Consider the following 20,344-nt stretch of genomic DNA (forward strand, 5'->3'; position numbering starts at 1 on the left):
GTATATCGTTTTCCCGCCAAAAGCAAAGGCAACAAAGGCACCATCCCTGTTTCCCGCCAAAACCCTCGAAGCCCAGAGCCAAAAGCGCCCCCTCAACACAAACCAGAATCTCTCGTTATCTCTCTCACTGGGAAGCGGAAGCAGGAGACTGAGACGAAGCAATGGAGATCAGCGAGGAAGTGAGAGCAGCTCACAAGCGCGACTTCATGGATTTCTTAGATCAAGATGTAATCATTCCCCCTCTCTATCTCTCTTCTTCTCTACTAGCTCTCTCTAACCTTTGATTTTTCTCATTTTCATCAGATTGGAAAGGGTATTTACATCGATGAAATCAAAGCCATGATCAACCACAAGCGCCATCGCCTCATCCTTAACATTTCCGATCTCCATGACTACCGCACTGACTTAGCCCACAGGTTTCCTTTTCACTTCTCTTTTCCATTCTTCTGGGTTTTTTTTGGATTTATTTTATTTGCGTTTCATTTGGTTCCTCATAATCGCGGGAAAAAAAGAAAGAAGAGAAGAAGATGAAGAATTGGAATTTTAGGGCTTGTTTGGTTTTGGTATTTCGTAAACGGACCGTTTTTAGGGGTTTTCCTTTTCTGCATTTTTAGGTCAACAAAACAAAAAACTTCCTGAAATTCTTCTTTGATGAAAAGAGTAAAGATCTTTTGGAATGTGGACTGGTTTGGTACTGAAAATGAAAATGACACGGAGACTTGTTTGCCTGGACATTTTTGCAATGTGAATTTTCTTCTTAACGTTCTCGTGCACTGTGATGGCCAAATGGTTGTCTTCTCCCCTTTCATCTCGCTACATTTTTTTTTTATTTAAATAAAGGCCTCCTTATTAGCAGCGGACTTCCCAAAACATTAAGTTCAAAAGCAAATTCATCATTTTCATTTTTGAAAACCAGAACGATGGCACAACTCTGTTTTTAGAAAATTTACTCAAAAAACTGTTTACTCCAAAATGCTTTCCATCTCACTTTCTGTCCTTTTTTTTGTTTTTTTGTTTTTTGTTTTTCTTTTTCTTCCTTCCTTTATTTATACATTTATTTATTTTTTTTGGGGGAAATGATACCAAACAGGTTATTGGAAGTGTTCCTATAAACTGTCATTGTTTACATTTCTTTGGAGATGCAGAATTGAAAACCATATTCAGAGGCTTTTTGGTGTAATCAACTTAAATGTGCTACACAATTTGTTTGGCTACATATTGCTAATTCTTTAGTTTTCCTAGGAACAAACATAACATGTTAATTTCACATTTTATTTTATTTTTCTTGGATACCAAAGCTGATGATTGGTTTCATTTTCTCTGAATTGATAAGGATCCTCAAGAATCCTGGTGAGTACATGCAACCATTCTCTGATGCAGCCACTGACGTCTCACGCAACCTTGATCCCAAGTACTTAAAGGAAGGAGAGCAAATTCTTGTTGGCTTTGAAGGTCCTTTTGTTTCCCGACGTGTTACACCGAGAGATCTTCTCTCTAGCTTCATTGGATCCATGGTCTGTGTTGAGGGCATTGTCACAAAATGTACTTTCTCTTTAACATTCCTTTTTTTTTGGATATTCTTATATTTATTTTGAAGAAGTAATTTTAATCTTGGTACTTAACTGTCACTGCTTCAATCAGTTTCTAGTTTCCACTGTCTTATCTTTTAAGACCCTGAGAAACAAAAGCCCCCAATTCAATTAAATTGAATTTAATTAATTGATTTTTCATTAGGAAACTGAAATTCAATAAAACATAGACCTTGGAATTTTACTTGTGCTTTTTGGTTCCTCCAGTGAGCAAGCAAACAGAGGTAACTGGACATTAGTCCTTGGTAATATGGTTGCTTTGAGTAGGTGATGCAAGGATTGTGAAAATAGATTAATCTTAAGTTTTGAATTTATACAATGTAGTTTGAGCTGGAAAACCTCTAAAACCTAAGGGTTCGAAAGCCCATGTCTGAGATTTCCAAGGATTTTGAAACCGAAACTGGCATAAGTTTCTGACAACATTCTGTTCTGTTTTGTTTTGTCTTTTATGCTCATTTTTCTGAGAAATGAAAAGGTGGGAAACTGTGACATTTCCAGATGATTGGCTTTTTTCAGGAGAAATTTTAGAAACAGAAAATGGTTATCCAAATGAGTTTCCAAATGTTTTCTATGTCATTTTCATTTTTATTGTTTCTGAAATGAAACACCATTTTTGAGCATAGAATTAAACAAGCTCTCATATGCTTTACTGACCCAAATTCTCCAATAGAGATCTTAGATATTTTGAAGGTATTCTATTAGATGGAATAGTAGCTGATCCTATTTAGTGTGGAGATGGGACATATGAACCCCTGGAAGCTTTCTGACCATTTTCCATGTATCCAGCTAGTTCATTTCAGGCAACTGTATGAAGTGCTTGAGTAAATGAAAATTTATACATTTTTAGGAGAATGATAACATCAGGATTTCTCAACACAAACATATGTAGTAGGTTATTACATTTTTCTTTGTTGTACCTTTTTTCCATTTTAATGGAAGAGGGATGGATTCCTCTCAAACCAGAATGTTTGAAGTAGAAATCAGTGCTCCAACTTGACAATATCTCATATTTCAACCATAAAACAGGTTTATTCATATCTGGCTTCTTTCACATATCAAAAGTTGTGTTTGCTTAGTTATAAACTAATTCATTTCCTTGTCAATTCTTGATGGTATATTGACGTTGGAGCATAGATATCTAACCTGCTCATTTTTCCTCATCTCTAGGTTCTCTTGTAAGGCCAAAGGTTGTTAAAAGTGTTCACTTCTGCCCTTCATCTGGGAATTTCACTACCCGTGAATATCGAGATATTACGTCCAATATGGGTTTGCCCACAGGGTCTGTGTATCCTACACGGGTAATGTCATGTCATGTCATTTTCTACTCAATTGTTTTTTATATATATAACATAAGGGATAGCCTTTCAAGAGAAACACACTGTTTCAGGATGAAAATGGCAACTTATTGGTGACTGAGTATGGGTTGTGCAAATACAAAGACCATCAAACCTTATCAATGCAAGAAGTGCCTGAGAATTCTGCTCCAGGTCAGCTTCCACGAACTGTGGATGTTATAGTTGAGGATGATCTGGTGGATTCATGCAAGCCTGGAGACCGAGTGGCAATTGTAGGAATATATAAAGCTATTCCAGGAAAAAGCAAGGGCAGTGTCAATGGGGTATTCAGGTTACTCCCATCAAATTTTCTGCACCATTTTTCTTCTTCCCTTTGGATCATAATGTTTGCTGATAGCATGATTTTGTTATGTAGGACTGTGCTCATAGCAAACAATGTTTCTCTGCTGAACAAGGAGGCAAATACACCAATCTACACTCCTGAAGACCTAAAACACATTAAAAGTATAGCTGAGAGAGATGATACGCTTGACCTACTTGGTAATTCACTTGCACCATCTATATATGGGCATTCATGGATAAAGAAAGCTGTGATTTTATTAATGCTTGGTGGAGTGGAAAAGAACCTTAAAAATGGGACCCACTTACGAGGGTGAGTTATTCTCTTTGTGTTTTTATGATATGCTTTAAGTGATCAATTCCAGTTGAACAAAGTACTGTCCCAATTATTGTCCTTTGTCTATAGAAGCCCTGCATCCCCTAACATTCCCCCCTCGCTCCTCCGACTTGTTCTATTGTGGGTCATATCTGAAAGCTCCTGTCATAAAATCAAATTTTTACATCTTAATAAAACCGAATTCTTGTTCCTTATAGTGACATAAACATGATGATGGTTGGTGATCCTTCCGTTGCCAAGTCTCAACTGTTAAGAGCAATTATGAATATTGCTCCTTTGGCTATATCTACCACTGGTCGAGGTTCTTCTGGTGTTGGTTTGACAGCTGCAGTTACTTCTGATCAAGAAACAGGTAATTTATCTCACCAGGCCCAAGCATGTTAGCGTTATTTGGCAATTGCTTCAGACTAGTATTCTCTTTCCTTGTCATCAGGAGAAAGAAGGCTAGAAGCTGGTGCCATGGTTCTTGCTGATCGAGGTGTTGTTTGTATTGATGAGTTTGACAAGATGAATGATCAAGATCGTGTTGCTATACATGAAGTTATGGAGCAGCAGACAGTTACCATTGCCAAAGCTGGTATCCATGCATCATTGAATGCTCGATGCAGTGTAGTGGCAGCTGCAAATCCAATATATGGAACTGTGAGTTTTACATTTATTACTAATATAAATCCAGTAATACTCATATTGCATAATAACGCATCATTGCTGCCTTAATTTGATTTTCTGCTGGTTATTGAATTGATGTACAGTATGACCGGTCATTAACCCCAACAAAGAATATTGGACTTCCAGACTCTTTGCTCTCCCGTTTTGATTTACTGTTTATAGTATTGGACCAAATGGATGCTGATATTGATCGTCAAATCTCAGAGCATGTCTTACGTATGCACCGCTTTCGATCTGCAGCTGGAGGTAGTGACCGGTATCATCTTAGTTGGTAGCTTTCTAGCTGTTTCTATCTATATGGAACTGCTCAACTGATGCAACTTAATTTTAGGTCTGGGAACACTTGATGGGGGTTCAAGATATGGAAAAGATGATGAAGCTGATACGGGTTCATCTGTCTTTGTCAAGTACAATCGCATGCTACATGGGAAGAAAACAGAGAGGGGTCGGAAGCGTGATACCCTCACCATCAAGTTTCTAAAAAAGTATATTCATTATGCAAAGCATAGAATTCAGCCTGAGCTGACAGATGAGGTGGTGATTTTTTCTTTTTTCTTTTTATCTATTTATATTTTGTACTCTCCTGTGAATTTTCACTCTGTGCTATGTCTGCAACTTGACAATGGAAAATGTAGGTTTTTCTCATGATGTCTTTATGGATCTTAGGCATCTCAGTTTTTAGGTTTATATGGCTGTTGCAGAGTAGGTTCTAACAACTTCTATATGCAGGCATCTGATCAGATTGCAACGGCATATGCAGAGCTCAGAAATTCCAATTCTAATGCAAAGGTTGGTATTATAACCTGCTATATACAGACATAGAAAATGCTTTGGAGAATTTTCTATATTATTTGACATGGTTCTTTCTCTTTGTAGACTGGAGGAACACTTCCAATTACTGCCAGAACCTTAGAAACAATAATTCGTCTTTCTACTGCTCATGCCAAAATGAAGTTGAGTAGACAGGTACCTGGTTTGTATTCAATGGGTATTCTATGCTTGTTCTTTTGAGTTGGCGTTGTGGATGATTAATTTGTCTGAGCAGGTTTTGAAGTCTGATGTTGAAGCTGCTTTGAAAGTTCTAAATTTTGCTATATATCATAAAGAATTGACTGAGATGGAGGAGCGTGAGGAAGAAAGGGAGAGAGAATTGGAGAAAAAACGCCAAGTTGATCGCAATGCTGGTGAAACTGATACTGTTGACCATGATTCTGCTGATAGAGAAGGGTAAGCATGTGATGAATCGTATTTTATTAGCGGACATAACATATGGGTATTGCTTTTAAACATTGTTCTCTTAATTACCATGCTGTTGATATGCTGATTTTAGATCACTCATTATTTATCTTGGGCCTTATCATGGACTAAATTGTGATCCTCCTTTTATGGTTTTTGCATAATTTTCCAGTTTTTCTCAATGCCCATGATTGGGCCATGTGGGCTTGCCATTATCTTTGTTCTCACACAAAATATTCTGTTATCTGCTCACTGTTCAAATATTTCTGGTTTGATTTGTATGTTCAATAAAAACAGATTTCAAGAATCAGAAGTTTTGGTTTGCATTCAATTCTTAGTTTACTTTTGTGAACCTAAGTATTCTCAATGTTTTTTTTTACCTAGCAAAGTTCAGTGCTTTGTTTTGAACATGTCATTCTATTAAATTCATTTCTGGGCATTATTGCATTTTCTTTCCTTGATGTTAGAACTATTAGTGGAAACCTCTGCATGTGAATGAAGATCCAGGCAGTCAAGGAGATACATAATGCTTGAAGTAGTCATGCTAATTTCTTGCCTACAGAGTCCATTTGTTGCATTTCTCATCTAGTAGTTACATGTGCTTAGGTTATGTGCTATTGTCCTTCTGGTTGTTGGATGGTTCTCTATATGCTATCTGCATCCTTGTCATCTTGAACAATGTTGCAGTTGTAGTCTCTTTCTCTTTCACTCTCTCTCTCTCTCTCTCTCTCTCTCTCACACACACACACACACACACACACACACACACCCATTTTGATCACATCTTTACCTTATTGGAGGCTCTTTAGTCAGATAATGTGGTTGAGAGGCAAAACTTCTGTTCAGTGGATAAATTCCCCCTTGCTTACTGTTATTTGAATCATCTTAAAAGGTGTATAATAGCATGCGTATGGACTTGATGTGATGATACAACCATCAGGAAAGCTAGAAGAGCAGTATATTTTCTAGCCATCTCTTTTATTTTTATTTTTTTGGGAACTTTAACATCACTTTTCAAAAATAAAAAATACAATGTACAAAATAAATCAGGATGAGATAAAGTCAGCCTAATGAGAAAAGGGAGGGGAAGATAAGCTTACAAGAAAAAGTAGTCGCCCCATGCTTGCCATTAATAATTAATGCCCTTATGATTGAAATTACTTGAGATTTCTAGGACAAAGAAAAATAAATCAAGAATCTTGCATTGTATTCTTAAAACCTTGGGAACTGAATGGATGGTGGATCCAAAATAATTGGATGCCCCAGTACTAAACACTTATTGGTTATCCATTGTGATTTTTCTAGTGGTAATTTGATATTATCAACAAGTAAACTGAGGAAGTTTTCTTTATTTTTAGATTTTTTATAAATCAATTATTAGTTATTTTCCCCCTTTTCTCCTCTTTCTTTTCTCTTGAGTATTGTTTATGATGCCTAATTTACACAATCACATGGTTGACATTTCTCTTTTCTTGATTTGATAAGTGCAACAGCGGATGCCATGGAAGTAGATGCCTCTCCTGCTGCCCCATTCAGTGGCAATATTTCTTCAGAAAGGTTTGTATAGTAGAAACCACTTGGATCAGCATATGCTGTGTTTTACCCCGAGTTAGCAGTTTTACTTCAATGCTTTTATTGCATCAGCATGGACATTTCTAAAGAGGATTTTGGCAAACTGCATGTCAGTGCCCTGTCCAACATGGTGGCTGAGCAAGTGTCTTAGCCATGTCCACATTCTGTTTGTTTTGAAAAAATAAGTAATAAATGGACATTCCTAATGCAATAAATACGTGTACTAGTGTGTTCCCATGTTTTTTTAAGCAGTTTGTGGCCTGGCATGTCCATGTGGTATAAAATCAAAGAATCCATGCCATGCATCAGTCTGTTTCTAATGGTAATTTCATTTCTTCTGCTGGCTTGCAGGGTAGAAGCATTTGATTCTGTATTTGGTCAGCATATACGGGCAAACCATGTGGATCTTATATCCATTGCAGATGTAGAGAAGGTTGTGAATTCTGGAGCACCTGTCCAGTATTCAAGGGCAGAGATTTTATTCCTATTAAAGGTAAAGTCTTTTGGTAGTAAAAGTAAATAGAACAGTAGTTGCTGTGTTTTATTATTCAGATGTATGAGGTAAATTCAAATCTGCTTACTAGCAGAAGAATGATTAATAACAGAAAATTGTTCTTATTTGTTCAGAGACTGGAAGATGTTAATAGATTGATGATAGATGACAATGATGTGGTGCATATCATTTGAAGAATTGCAGGAGTATTCCAGTGGCAAGTGTAGGAGGGTAAGTGATTGTTTTGAATAATGCCAATATTATCCTGACATTGCTGAAATGGATTGGTTACTGTGCTATTTATAGTTCCTCAAATTTTTTGACTTATTTCTATTCCCCTTTGGCTTGTTTCCATTGATTTTGTTGACAAGTTTGGGGAAGTAGACCTGCATGGTCCTTTGGTAGGTTGATTCCAATTTACCAGAGTGTTGATTTGAGTGAGTTTATATATTATTTAATAAAATCTTACCCTTCAGTTACTTTGCTAATAACAACTTGATTATCTAATTTTTACTAATCAATTGAAAGGGATGGTTTGCAGGGGGAGAGCATAATATGACAAATCAGAAGTAAACCTCGTTTTCGGAAGGGAGACAAGGGATGGAACTTTCTAGTTGGCCAAACTCATTTGTAGAGGCTTGTAGAGAGCTACTTCCACTAAAAGTAAACAATGGTGAAAACTAGATGGAGCATTGCAATAATGTATCTTCACATTATGTATTTTGTGAGAAGTGGAAGAAGTTTTATGCAACATGATGAAACATTTTGTGAGCATTTTAATCATTGCAACTCCATGGGAAATTTGGAGCAGTTCTATGCTTGGATTGGCCAGTTTTATTAGAACTTGCAGAACTTTATTTTGTAATTGCCACTGCTGGAGGTAGAGGAGACCATATGTTTTTCATTTGTACCCATCTTTGCACATCCCTCATTTTGTAAGGTTTCTATTTTTCTTGTTTTGAGCCAAAATTATAAAGACAAGCTCTTGTGGTTGAATAAAGAAGCCCACTAATAATTTGAGAATTTGCATTTAGATTTGGAAAAGATCCAAAGGAGCATTCCCTTTACTAAGTTGAATATCCGCTAATATATGAAAAAAGCATGATGTTTATCAGTGGATTTGCTTCAAATTTTTTGGCTGGTACAGTTGAACAAGAAGGGTCAGCTGTCATTTTCTGGATTTGTTCCAGAATCCTGTCAAAGTGTAACTCGTGCTAAACTGGTGGTTTTGAAAAAAAATCTTTCAAGCTATCTATTTAGGAATAAGAATTTGAAGTGGTTTAAATTCAAAATTATTATTTCCTTGGGTTAGGACGTGGCTTAAAAGGAATGGCTTGTTGTTGAGGGAGGAATGTGTGGTGAGTGGCGAGGGAAGCGTAAGGAATATCATGGCCAGTCCTCTGCTTCTCTTCAGAAACACTACTCTCTCCACTTTGCACAACCACTACCGTCACCACCGCCCTCCCCTCCCTGCCGTTCTCTTCTCCATCAAAAGAAGGCGGTCTCATTCCCTCTATTCCACTCAGGTAAAACCTCTCGCGTGCTGCCATTACTATAATCCTCTCTTTCCGCCTTCTTTTTTGTTTTCAGAACTCAGCCCAGTTTAATGGCATTAGTTGTTTCCAGTGGAGATTTTTTTTGTTTTCTGGATGTCGAAAATTTTACTACTCAAAATTATTTAATTTCTTTTCGTTTTCTTTGCGTCCAAGCAGACCGTCAATGGATTATATGAAATCAATTCATCCCGTTACTGTATTAATTCACGAGCTGTGTTTGTTGATAGATGGAAGGAAGTGAAATCACGGAGGAAGTGGAGGTGACTGTAAAAAAGACAATTTTTGTCGCCGGAGCTACCGGGAATACGGGGAAAAGAATTGTTGAGCAGCTTCTGGCAAAGGGCTTTGCAGTCAAGGCCGGAGTTCGCGACTTGGATAAGGCCAAAACTACTTTTCCCGGTGGGAATCCGTCTCTTCAAATTGTAAGAAAGTGCGGGAATGAATTAAACAACTTAAATTTCAATTGACCATTGGGTTTGGTCGATTCTGGGTACATTGGGTTAAATTTATGTAGTTTTGAAAGCATATGTTTAATATTAGGTTTTTTCTTGGACAGGTGAAAGCGGATGTAACCGAGGGTTCAGTGAAACTAGCTGAAGCCATTGGTGATGATTCTGATGCTGTAATATGTGCCACCGGTTTTCAACGATCCTGGGATTTACTTGCACCTTGGAAGGTCAGCTTAAGTTTTTAATCATTCAGGTGATCTGTATCCTCATTCTATGATTATCTATCAATCAACATTTTTTTTATTCAAATTCTGAAATTTAAGTATTGCTGATTTATGACACTAAGGTACCTACAATTGATCATTCACTAGAAGGCCTCCCTTGTTCTAAACCAAGAAATGAAGAGGACTACAATTCTTGGTGTAATTGATACAAATGTCAAGCTGCTAGTATGGCTTGTTAGATATATATTGCTAAAAATTCCACCCAATATATTGTTTGGGTTTTATTATTTTTGGAAATCATACTTTCTGTTCATTTTGATTCAACTACTAATTATCTTTCCAACCCTGTGCTGGAAAAATACTTCTTATTAGAGAAAAGAGAAAAATAAAATGAAATGAGGGCACACTTGCCAGAAAATACCTCCAATTGTTCAAATTTTGCACAAGGATGTTAGCCAGGGAGTCATTTTCAAAGCCTGGAGCTGTCTTATCTTTTATCCCAAAACACAAAGGAAATTGAGTTTTGAATGAGATTTCTACCGAGTTGATTTGTGAAACCACAGAACTTCCAGTTTAATCATTATCGATTCAACTAGGTTTTGAACTGTGTCATGCTTTCACCATTTTTGAGCTTACTGGACAAGGGTGCTTTTTTCTATCAGAGCATTAAGTGATATGTATTGGTTTTATCTGAAAGCATTTCCATGATGGAAAAGTCTGTTTTTGGACAACAAACTGAGTGCCTTTGGTAAAGAGGAGAATTATTTCGTATTGGAAAGATATTGTTTGAATATGAGAAATGGGGTGAAGCATTTGTTTAGTTCTTTTGGTTTCTCTCGCTTCAATCTATTCGAGAATTTCCAAGTCTCCCCTTTTTGGTTTGCAGCAAACTTGCAGTGTTTGTACATGCATAAATAAACAAATGCTCACATGATACTTAAACTGCAATAAGTATTCTTAACCCCAAAGGAAATACTGGGGGTTTTACTAATCCAAAATAAATATGTACAGCAATTTTCAAGATGAATTAAGGATAGTCAAACAGTAACAGCCTTCTCAAGGGAAACTTATGGTCTTCTACTTGAAGCAATGGTGTATGCAGGAAAGTTTCAATGACCATTTACCTAATCAGTCTTTGCTCCAGTGCATTGCTAGTTATTCCATGTCAAATCTTGCTGTTGCAAAATCCCATGTGTTGGAATAGTGGTGAAAATGTTGATTATGCTGATGTGGAATAGAAGTCAAGAATTCGTACTTTGTCTGGGTTGAATGTTTGGGAAAATTTTCATGGTGTTAGTTTCATAATTAAAGCATATCATACTGGCTGGCTTTGTTCAGTGGTTTTAAAGTTTGTCTTTTTGACTTCAGGTTGATAATTTTGGCACCGTGAACCTTGTTGAAGCATGTCGGAAACTTGGTGTGAATCGATTTATTCTTATCAGTTCCATTCTAGTCAATGGAGCTGCAATGGGGCAGATACTTAATCCAGCTTACATCTTCCTCAATGCATTTGGGCTCATCTTAATAGCGAAGCTTCAGGCAGAGCAGTATATAAGGAAATCTGGTATAAATTACACAATAATAAGGCCTGGTGGGTTGAGAAATGACCCCCCCACAGGGAATATTGTCATGGAGCCAGAGGTAGTGGCATTCATCTGAGACCTTTTTGAGTTTTGCTTTTGTATTCTCTCAAATAATAAGAGGTCTGTTGTCTTTATGGTCTCTCTTTGTGTAGGATACTCTCTCTGAAGGCACCATATCCAGAGATCATGTTGCAGAGGTTGCTGTTGAGGCATTAGTCCATCCTGAAGCTTCTTACAAAGTTGTGGAGATCGTTTCTCGCACTGATGCTCCTAAGCGATCCTTTAAGGATCTTTTTGCTTCCATTAAGCAACGGTGATTTCAAGTTTAGATTTGGATCAGAGCATGAAATGTAGAGTAAGAACTTTCTCTTATAGCTTGCTTCTTTCAATTCAGTTTTGGGTACCTATGTTATGCTTATGTATAATTTCCTTTACCTTTTCTTCATAAATTTGGTTAAAAAAAAAAAAAAACAATTTTCTGTGTGATGAGACTGCATCCAAAGCAGGATTGAAAAACACTATCCCTTGAATGCAACAAAGAATACTCACTTCAATTAAATTTCAAATCTCATATTCTGTAGAGAGATTGGCTCATGGATAAGACACAAATATTATGAAAAATTAAGGAGTATGAAAAACTGAAAATTAGAAAAAAAAAAACCAGTTCACCCACAACAACATTTGATCACATTCAAAGAAGCCAAGCAACCAAAGAGACCAGTGCTGCAACTCCAGCTGAAGTGCAGAGAGCAACGCCTGCATTTTCCATTTGGGGTGAGGGTGCAATCCCTCCCACATCTTCACTCGCCGCTGCAACATTATACGTTGCAAAAGCCAAGAAGACCATCAAGCAGATAGTGAAAGCCATAGCCAGCCTGCTGCCCTCCATTTCAGCCTTCTTGACTGGTTAAGAAACTGCAGAAGAAATGGGTGTTAGTGAGGATTATGAGTTTGTGTGGTGGAAGCTAGGGATTGCAAACGTTTTTATAGGGGTTTCTATGGGATTAATAATAATCTTCCAGCTGTTTGATGCTGGTTTAACCACAAACACAATCATTTGAGGGTGTTGGGCTTCATATAATTTTCATTACACACATGTATTCCCTCTGTACCAGCCTGGACAAACTGTGTAAACCCCACTCAGACCTTACTTATATTCATGTCTTAGGAACTGCTATTTCCATGCAGGTTTTTGCTAATTCAAATGAAGTTGATCTTATAATAGCATGTCATTTGACAAAATTGTCTTTGGTGGAATTAGTAAAATTTCAAATACAAATAGACCCACCCCATATGATTACTTATGATGATCATAACATTTCTATGATCCTTGACTTAAATTCAAAAATGTTAAGCTTAATCATTGCCCCCCTTTTTTCCCACTAAAAAGCAAACGTAAAACGGGCATCACGGATGATCTAAACTAGACTGCCACCTTTGCAACCTTCAAAAAATTTAGGCGCAGTCTCATTTAAAAACATTTTTTGTTCCTAAAAAAGGAAATAGGTAAATACCTTTGATAACTAAAAAAAAATAAAAAATAATTTTTTTTGTTATTAAAAATAGAAAATAAGGTATTATTAGGGGGTATATTTTAGCTATTTTTATTTGTTTTCTAAAAATATTTTAGATTTCCGAATACAGTTTTTTTTTTACAAAATAGTAGAGAATAGTTTTTAAAGATTTTATGAAAAACTATTTTTGAGAATTGTTGTCGAAAACACATTCCGTTAAGCCTTTTATCTATTAGGATTGTGGGAAATTAATATTTGAATAGATGTAACATGGAAGTTTCCAGATACATTAACCAAAATAATTGAACGCCTGAACTGAAACAAGGAGTGGCTTGTTGTTGAAGTAGAGGCCAAAGTCCAAGAATGATGGGTTGAGTTTGTTGGCGTTGGGGCAAGGTCAAATGTTGTTGAAGATGGATGTTGGAACTTTGAACCCTCAAAACACCTTTATATTGCCTAGGAAAGTTGGGATCTGTAATCAATACTCTGGGCTGATTTGTTCCTAATTGGAATGTACAAATCATTTTTTTCTGGTTCATTTACAAGTAAAAAGGTTTGGCATTCTCAAAACAGTGGACCTAAGATATATATATATATATATATATATATATATATATATATAAATAAAGTAGAAAGTTTTTATTAATAAAATTGTGAAATGCCTTGGAAGTTGCATAATGAACTGAACACACCCCACCTGAGCCATTTGGCGTAGAGGTTAAGTTTGTCCTCAACGCAACACATTACTTATTCCTCCATGTTTATAAAAATATATATTAATATTTGAATGGCTTTTAATCCTTAATGTGCTGACATTTTTAACATATCAAGAATCAATATTTCTAAAGGGGTTTTTTCTTTTTGTAGAAGTGTTTATCAAACATGTCTCTTTCTCCCCTTTTCCCCACCTATATTATAAATTCAGTTTAATTTTTAAATCTAATATAAGCAGACAATGCCATCAAGGACTCCGTGGCCCAATGGATAAGGCGCTGGTCTACGGAACCAGAGATTCTGGGTTCGATCCCCAGCGGAGTCGTGTGCAAAACTTTCCATTTTGTTTTTACAAACCCTTGAAAGCATCCAAGATGCTGCTCTTTTCTTCTTCCCTGCGTCTTCTAGTCCTGATGACCATGCTGTTGTACGATGCTAGAACTTGGTACAACCCGGTTTGTCTTCAAGTTCAACTCTATGGCTTTTTAAGGCCCAACCATTGAAGAGCTGATTACTTGTACAAGTGTTCCCACAACTACGTCTATGGCATTCGAAGCTTTAGGATTTGAATGTGGCCTCCTCGTAACATACATGAAAGAGCTTTTATGCATGGTATGTGGAAACCTGATATATGATCAAATAAGTTATAACTGATTTAAAATAGATCAAGATCATCATATATCTGAAATGAAAATCTACATGTATGTAGATATCTATAAGGGATCATATGGATTATTCCTAAAGGTTCACATCAGTATAGTGCAAATTGCTGAGAGTTATTTTGGAAACAAAAGGGGTTAAGTAAAATTCATTTAGGTATATTATTCAAATTTGTTAACTTCATCATTTGATTTATATCATTAAAGCATCTTTTCTCTTCTGTACAAAAATTTTAAAGGAAAAACAAGATGGAAGTTTGGGTGGTTTGTTTTTCTTTCACCCAACAGCCACAGCACTCGGTGGAGAAAAAATGACAGTAAAATGTTACATTCTTGAGCTGGACGGCTTATGGTGACTTAAAAAAACCCCTAATCATCTCCTATTTATCAATCATGTCTGTTCGGTTTTTGATGCAGCTTTCAGTTTCTCTAGCTGTTTCCGAAGATATGCCTGCTTCAGTTTCTCTCGCCGTGCCATTGCCTGCTCTTGCCTTCGCAATTTGAGCTCAGATACCTCTTCTCTTGCTTGATTTGCTTCTTCATGCACTTCCCTGCAAGAAATCATAACCAAAATAATGGTTTGATGGGCATGACGACAATCAGTAATGGGGAATAAGAACAAATTTAGGTAATAGCAATCACAATGAATTAGCAATTAAACAGAATCAAATAGTGTACTCAAAGGGAAAGAAAAGGTTCTAAGTGAATCTTAAGCACTGAATTCTTGGCATCCATTATCAATCAGTTTGTTCTTGCAGTATATATCAATTTTTTTAGGCAAATACAATATATATATTAAAAAGCACCTAACAGCATGTATCAACTTCAAAGATTTTTTCATTTATATGCAGGATTTTGTCTAAATATCCAGGTGCTTTTGGCACTTGTCCTCTTTTATTTTCATTCTTTCGGCTCCCTTTTTCTTCTTGTTTTTGATGGGGTAAAAGCCACAGTGCTTGTGTCATCAAGATAACTGTGTTATGATACTCACAAGAAACTCAACCCAAAGTCTCCTTGAAAAATTTCATAATTATGTCAGCAGTTAAAATAAAAGGGATGATGCAATTTTGCAAAAGAATGAAGAGAAATGCAAATGGGCCTACTAAATTATTCAAGAAGAAGAATTAGAGGAAGCCCAAATGTTTATCAAACCCTATATTTATTATAGTCAATTGTTAAGCTTAAACAAGGAATAATAAACCATGAAAAGATCTAAATACCCCTCTCTAAACAACTAATATAGGGTAAATTCGTTCAGCCGCCGAATATGTTACAAGACACCCAAGACTATTAAAATCCAAACAGCTAGAAATCAATTTTATTTTCGGATAAGTTATTGAAGGTCTTAAATCAATGACTAACTCCACCCTAAGGGGTGGGGACTTATGAAACTGGGACAATCCTAAACAGAGAAGCCTCTATGGAAATGGCAGATCAATGTATTGACACGCAGTTTTACCGTGGTGCTGGTTCTATGTGGGATCTGGTTGTTAGGTGCTTGGGTAACAGTAGAGAAAGGAAAAGCAAATTGGCTTCACCTTTCGAGAATGGGTTCTGTCCTCCTTTTTGGGGGGTAAAACTAAGAAATGTGAGCTGAAAAATGACCTTGAATTCTTTTAGGGGAGGACCTTACTCTATTCCTTACAACATAGTGGCCGTTGGGAAGTTGAGTGTGGTTAAGGCCTTATCCAATTCCTTAGCCAGGAATTGCGGCCTTTTGGTAGAACAACTTGTAGTCCTCATTAACAATCCCTATGAAAGCAACATATACCTTAAACAGCTTCCAAGACAAAAAGGTGGTTCCCATTTGTGCCTTTTGTTCCCAAGGGGCACTCACTCCTTATGAAGAGGAAAGGAAGGAGTGACTTATTATCACTTCACTTGACCAAAGGGCAGATCCTAGGACACCCTTCTGTCTTTACCTCACCTGCTTTCCACTGCCCAAGCTAGGGATACACTAAGCTCGATCCTTGTTGAGAGGCCCATAGACCCCATACAGGGGCCTAAAACAAGAAGTAGCAGAGAATCCCCTCAAACAATCCCCCAGAGGTGAAGCAGACCTGGTAACTCGAATGTACGTAAAATATCTTCAACATGCAGCACCTCTAATTATACAAAGTTCTTATGAATACAACTACCCTACAAACCTTTTGCTTGTGTAAAGAGATGTCATAATTCTTGCTCAATATGTCTCTCCAAGATTGGTGCAGCTCCAATTTTCCTCCAGCAAGAGAAATGTGACTCCCCTTAAGTATCCCTCCTCACCAACTCATCAATTAAAAAAATAAAAAAAGAACCTAAGTTTACTGGCCAATGGTCAAGCAGGAAGTTAAACAAGCTATGTCCTCCTTAAATCCCCTTCATTTCTTCTATTTGTTTTTCTCAAAAATTTAGTCTGCTTTCTTACCAAACACTGACAGTGTTAAAAGTCCCCAATCACTCCTAATCTAGGTTGACTGACAACAAATATGTGTGTGATATGTGTCAACACTGCAGCCAGACTGATGCAAAGAGATAGAGTCTTTTCAGATATAAGAGAGTTATCATTAAATGTTGAAATTTTTATTAAAAAAAAAATCGAATTGGTAAATATTCCTTGGGATATAGTAAGTTCCATTAGAAGCCCTGACATGGGTGCTTTTTTTTTTTTTAAATCAAGGTAAGGGTATAATTTAATTCTATTTTCACATTCAATTAAATTTTAATTCTATTTTCAATCAAGTTTTAAACTTTCTTTTTTTTTTGATAAGCAAAGTTTTAATATTATTTCAATAGAGTTTTAAAATTTTTTTTTTTTTTATAGGTAAATGAGAATTGTATTAAAGTGCCAAAAGGGGTGCAATAAAGTATTCAATAGAATTTTAAAACTTAATACCAAAAATATTTTTTATACAATAATATAATGCAAAACAGAAGAAAATATGAAACATCATATGATCCTACAAATGGTATAGGTTGTTCTACGCATTGAAATACAAGTTCCATAGGCTGACTACAAACAAAAATCTTTTATTAAACTATGTTCTAAATTGCCTAAGTTCAGCCTAAGTTTTTTTGATGTTCAGTTAACCTCATTTATTGGTTATTACTACCAATGCTACATAAATCATATTACAGAAACCAAAACCCTTACCTTACAAAACGCTTGTGCTCATCATTGTCCATTACTCCTGCTGTCCGCCCAGGTCCAAAAGTTTTTTTGTTAAAAAGCACAGAGGAATCATCCTCAGCATCCTCAGTTTCTGGTGGAACTGTAGCCAAACTATCATGACCTTGCACCTGTTGTGACTCATCCTGCACAAGGCTCTTGCGAAAAAAATCGACACAATACTTCTCCTTGTCTTCCTCATCGGATAGTTCCCCCCTCACTAGTTTATCATATAATGCAGCCTTCTTCTCCAATGCCGCATAACTGACTGATCCATCATTTACTGCTTTCAGCTCAAGCTTGTCCCTGAAAATAAATCAGGGAAGCATTATTTATCTGTGCAACATGTAAAACCATTGTCTACAAGCCAATCAAAATATTCTTATGAAGAATAAATATGAAACTAGCAAAATAACATCCGTGAACAGGAAGAAAAGCTATCCTATTACTAAACTTGGCAGGTGTATTAAATAAGATGACCTAGAACCAGTCAATTCTCAGTATGATATCCATATTTCCATGAATATGTCTCTCCCAATCTACAGAACTACATTAGGTTGTCCAACTCAATTGACAGTTCCATGATTAGATGATAAGTTCTTTGATCATGTCAAGCCAATATCTCACTTCAACCTAATGCACATCTTTTTCTCTGAAGATAAAAAAGAAAAATATGCAGAAACAGAACTAAGATGTGATGAGCATTACATCTAATAGTGGGCATGATGAAAAGCAATGTGGTGGGTCTTCAAGATCAAAAACTAGTTACTGTTTTAGCAGTGGGCATATAAATAACAAGCCATCAAATTCATTGACCAGTCCCTGCCCTAGTTTCCAGCCTTCCTCTTAAGTCTTTGGACAGTAGGATGATAAGAGGATAAAATCTGTCCTATCAGTTTCTTCGCTGCATTTCTTTTTATCACCTAACCCGATTTTTGCAAGTGACCACATCACAAAATTATCATCATTTTTTATTAGGCAAATAAGTTACATGTTGAAAGGGACCAAGCAAAAATTGGTGTGCAATCCAGGTGCCAGCAAAGTATCTATGGATTACTGAAAAATCAAAACAACAATGCGGAAAGCATCAGCAAGAGGAAAATCCCCAACCTCCAACTCAAGCTATCAATAAAATCTGATGTAGAGAAATCATAACCCCATGGGCTACAGTGGAGATATTGATACACCTCAGCAATCAAGTCAGGTGTTAAGACTAGCTTCTTCCTTTGAAGAAGAGCAAACTTGAGGATCAACGTTAGAATTTAGGGTTTTTTCTTTTCGTGTGTTAGCAGAAGAATTAGCTACTTCGTGTCATGTTTCTTTGAGAATTTCACAAGAACACCTAAAATATGAATTAAAAAAGCGCCCTAACAAAAAAGGAAGTGAAATAAAAGAAAAGAAAAACCCTACGAAAATAGAAAGAAAAATCTGGTGGGAGGACGGGATATCACGTACTTATGAGCACGGGAGTCGACGCCGGAGTTCTTGAGAGAGAAGGTATCGAGTTTGGATATCTTGCTTTTGGCGCGGTGGTAGTTGAGGTCGGTGCCGGAGACTTCCTTAGATTTCCTGGACTCTTCTTGGGATCTGTAGAGTTGGGCCTTGAGTTCCATAATAGATGATGCTCCGACGCCGGCGATTGCGCGGTGCTTCTTCGGCATGATAGAAGATTCCGTCAGCCATCCCAGCGATTCCACCACCACCCTCTTCTTCTCCTTCTTCTCCTCTTCTCCCATCACGCCTCTCTCTGTCTGTCCCTCTGGCTCTCTCTCCCCCTTGCTTTTTCCCTTCACGACAATAGTAATACGAAAATGCCCACTGCGTTCCCGTATGTATACCTGGCCCCTTGAACTGAATGCTGGGCCAACCCATTCTCATGGTAATGCGCTCAGGCCCAACTTTGGGGTAGCCCAAAGGAGGAGGGGGCCCAAATTTCCTCTTTCTCTTATTTTCCACATATTTTCCCACAATTTTTTCAAAAACATCCCCGGTCACACCAGCGATGTCTGTTATCCACAGTCTTCCATTCTGTTTGTCCATTTTCTCATCCCTCTTAGCAACTCATATGCAATGTGCATTAATAAACCCTCCCATATTTTTGGATCAATCCACACCTAAAAAACTTTGGCCTGTTATTGCTTTGAATTCCAGAGCCAATTTTGTTCATAACAACCATAAGCCAAAACCAAATTAAAAAAGTCACAAAAGGAGAGCAGTCACACAACCTATGATTTTCTATGTCATATCTGAATTTGCTTTGAGAGTTTGAGCATGTTTGGGAAGTCCTTGGTGGGTAACATCATCCTACTGACATTGGGTTGATTTCATTTGTTGGGGCACAACGATGTTACTCTTAAAATCACAAGTGGATCATCCAAATGATGACTCTTAGAATAAGTTTGTGGGGGGTATTATCAAATACCATAAAAGATTTGATTTATCTTCATTGGACATAACCTTCCCGTATCATGCGAAGTTCAATCTATTTTCATTAAACACCGATTAATTTTTAGATGAGATGATTAAAATCCAATCATAGAATTGGCATTAGAGCCAAGATTCATAAGGTCGAGTCACGAGAGCTGTATCAACAATATCATAGTGTTAGTAATTAAAACACTAATATCCATGGAATCATACTGTGCAGTCTACTTGCTTCTCTGTGTCTGCATTTTTTTTTAGAATGAGGGAAGTAGAAGAAGAAAGAAGGAGAAGAGGGAAGGATGAAGGTGGAAAAGGAATTAGGGTTATTTCAAATGTCAAGTTTAAGAATTGAAAAGTTAAGGAAGAAACAGATAGAGATTAAGATTTGGTGAAGATGTATCAACATGAATCAATTAAGATTAATTAGTGATTAATGTAAGATTACTTCGAAATTGATAGTAGTTGTCTGGAAGAATAATATGTTTGCATGTAAGGATAGGAAACAGAGCTTTTACATAAGGGAAATATGGTCAATACAAAAAA

The 20,344-nt window shown here is 36.7% G+C and overlaps 3 protein-coding genes and 1 non-coding gene across 4 annotated transcripts; 3 read left to right on the forward strand and 1 right to left on the reverse strand.

Annotated features, from left to right (window-relative positions):
- Nucleotides 1–5: 5 nt before the first annotated feature.
- Nucleotides 6–8,553, forward strand: LOC100253704 (DNA replication licensing factor MCM3 homolog 2). The gene is made up of 17 exons (XM_010657342.3): nucleotides 6–227; nucleotides 304–416; nucleotides 1,334–1,542; nucleotides 2,757–2,887; nucleotides 2,977–3,215; nucleotides 3,300–3,536; nucleotides 3,758–3,912; nucleotides 3,994–4,202; nucleotides 4,313–4,475; nucleotides 4,561–4,763; nucleotides 4,959–5,018; nucleotides 5,106–5,195; nucleotides 5,275–5,456; nucleotides 6,951–7,022; nucleotides 7,389–7,530; nucleotides 7,665–7,761; nucleotides 8,072–8,553. The coding sequence occupies exons 1-16, from the start codon at nucleotides 162–164 to the stop codon at nucleotides 7,722–7,724; spliced, it is 2,331 nt and encodes a 776-aa protein (XP_010655644.1). The 5' UTR covers nucleotides 6–161; the 3' UTR covers nucleotides 7,725–7,761; nucleotides 8,072–8,553.
- A 264-nt stretch (nucleotides 8,554–8,817) lies between these two features.
- LOC100248605 (uncharacterized protein At2g34460, chloroplastic) lies at nucleotides 8,818–11,901 on the forward strand. The gene is made up of 5 exons (XM_002276099.5): nucleotides 8,818–9,056; nucleotides 9,314–9,508; nucleotides 9,643–9,762; nucleotides 11,128–11,400; nucleotides 11,495–11,901. The coding sequence occupies exons 1-5, from the start codon at nucleotides 8,919–8,921 to the stop codon at nucleotides 11,657–11,659; spliced, it is 891 nt and encodes a 296-aa protein (XP_002276135.1). The 5' UTR covers nucleotides 8,818–8,918; the 3' UTR covers nucleotides 11,660–11,901.
- A 1,921-nt stretch (nucleotides 11,902–13,822) lies between these two features.
- Nucleotides 13,823–13,895, forward strand: TRNAR-ACG (transfer RNA arginine (anticodon ACG)). Its single transcript has one exon. It is a non-coding gene; the product is annotated as a tRNA-Arg (tRNA).
- Nucleotides 13,896–14,367: 472 nt separating this feature from the next.
- Nucleotides 14,368–19,220, reverse strand: LOC104880503 (uncharacterized protein At4g18257). The gene is made up of 3 exons (XM_010657343.3): nucleotides 18,833–19,220; nucleotides 17,363–17,683; nucleotides 14,368–14,780 (listed from the first exon to the last, which is right to left on the reverse strand). The coding sequence occupies exons 1-3, from the start codon at nucleotides 19,111–19,113 to the stop codon at nucleotides 14,621–14,623; spliced, it is 762 nt and encodes a 253-aa protein (XP_010655645.1). The 5' UTR covers nucleotides 19,114–19,220; the 3' UTR covers nucleotides 14,368–14,620.
- Nucleotides 19,221–20,344: the final 1,124 nt, after the last annotated feature.

The sequence above is a fragment of the Vitis vinifera genome, chromosome 10 (genome assembly GCF_030704535.1).
Source record: "Vitis vinifera cultivar Pinot Noir 40024 chromosome 10, ASM3070453v1".
In the NCBI taxonomy this organism is placed as follows: domain Eukaryota; kingdom Viridiplantae; phylum Streptophyta; class Magnoliopsida; order Vitales; family Vitaceae; genus Vitis; species Vitis vinifera.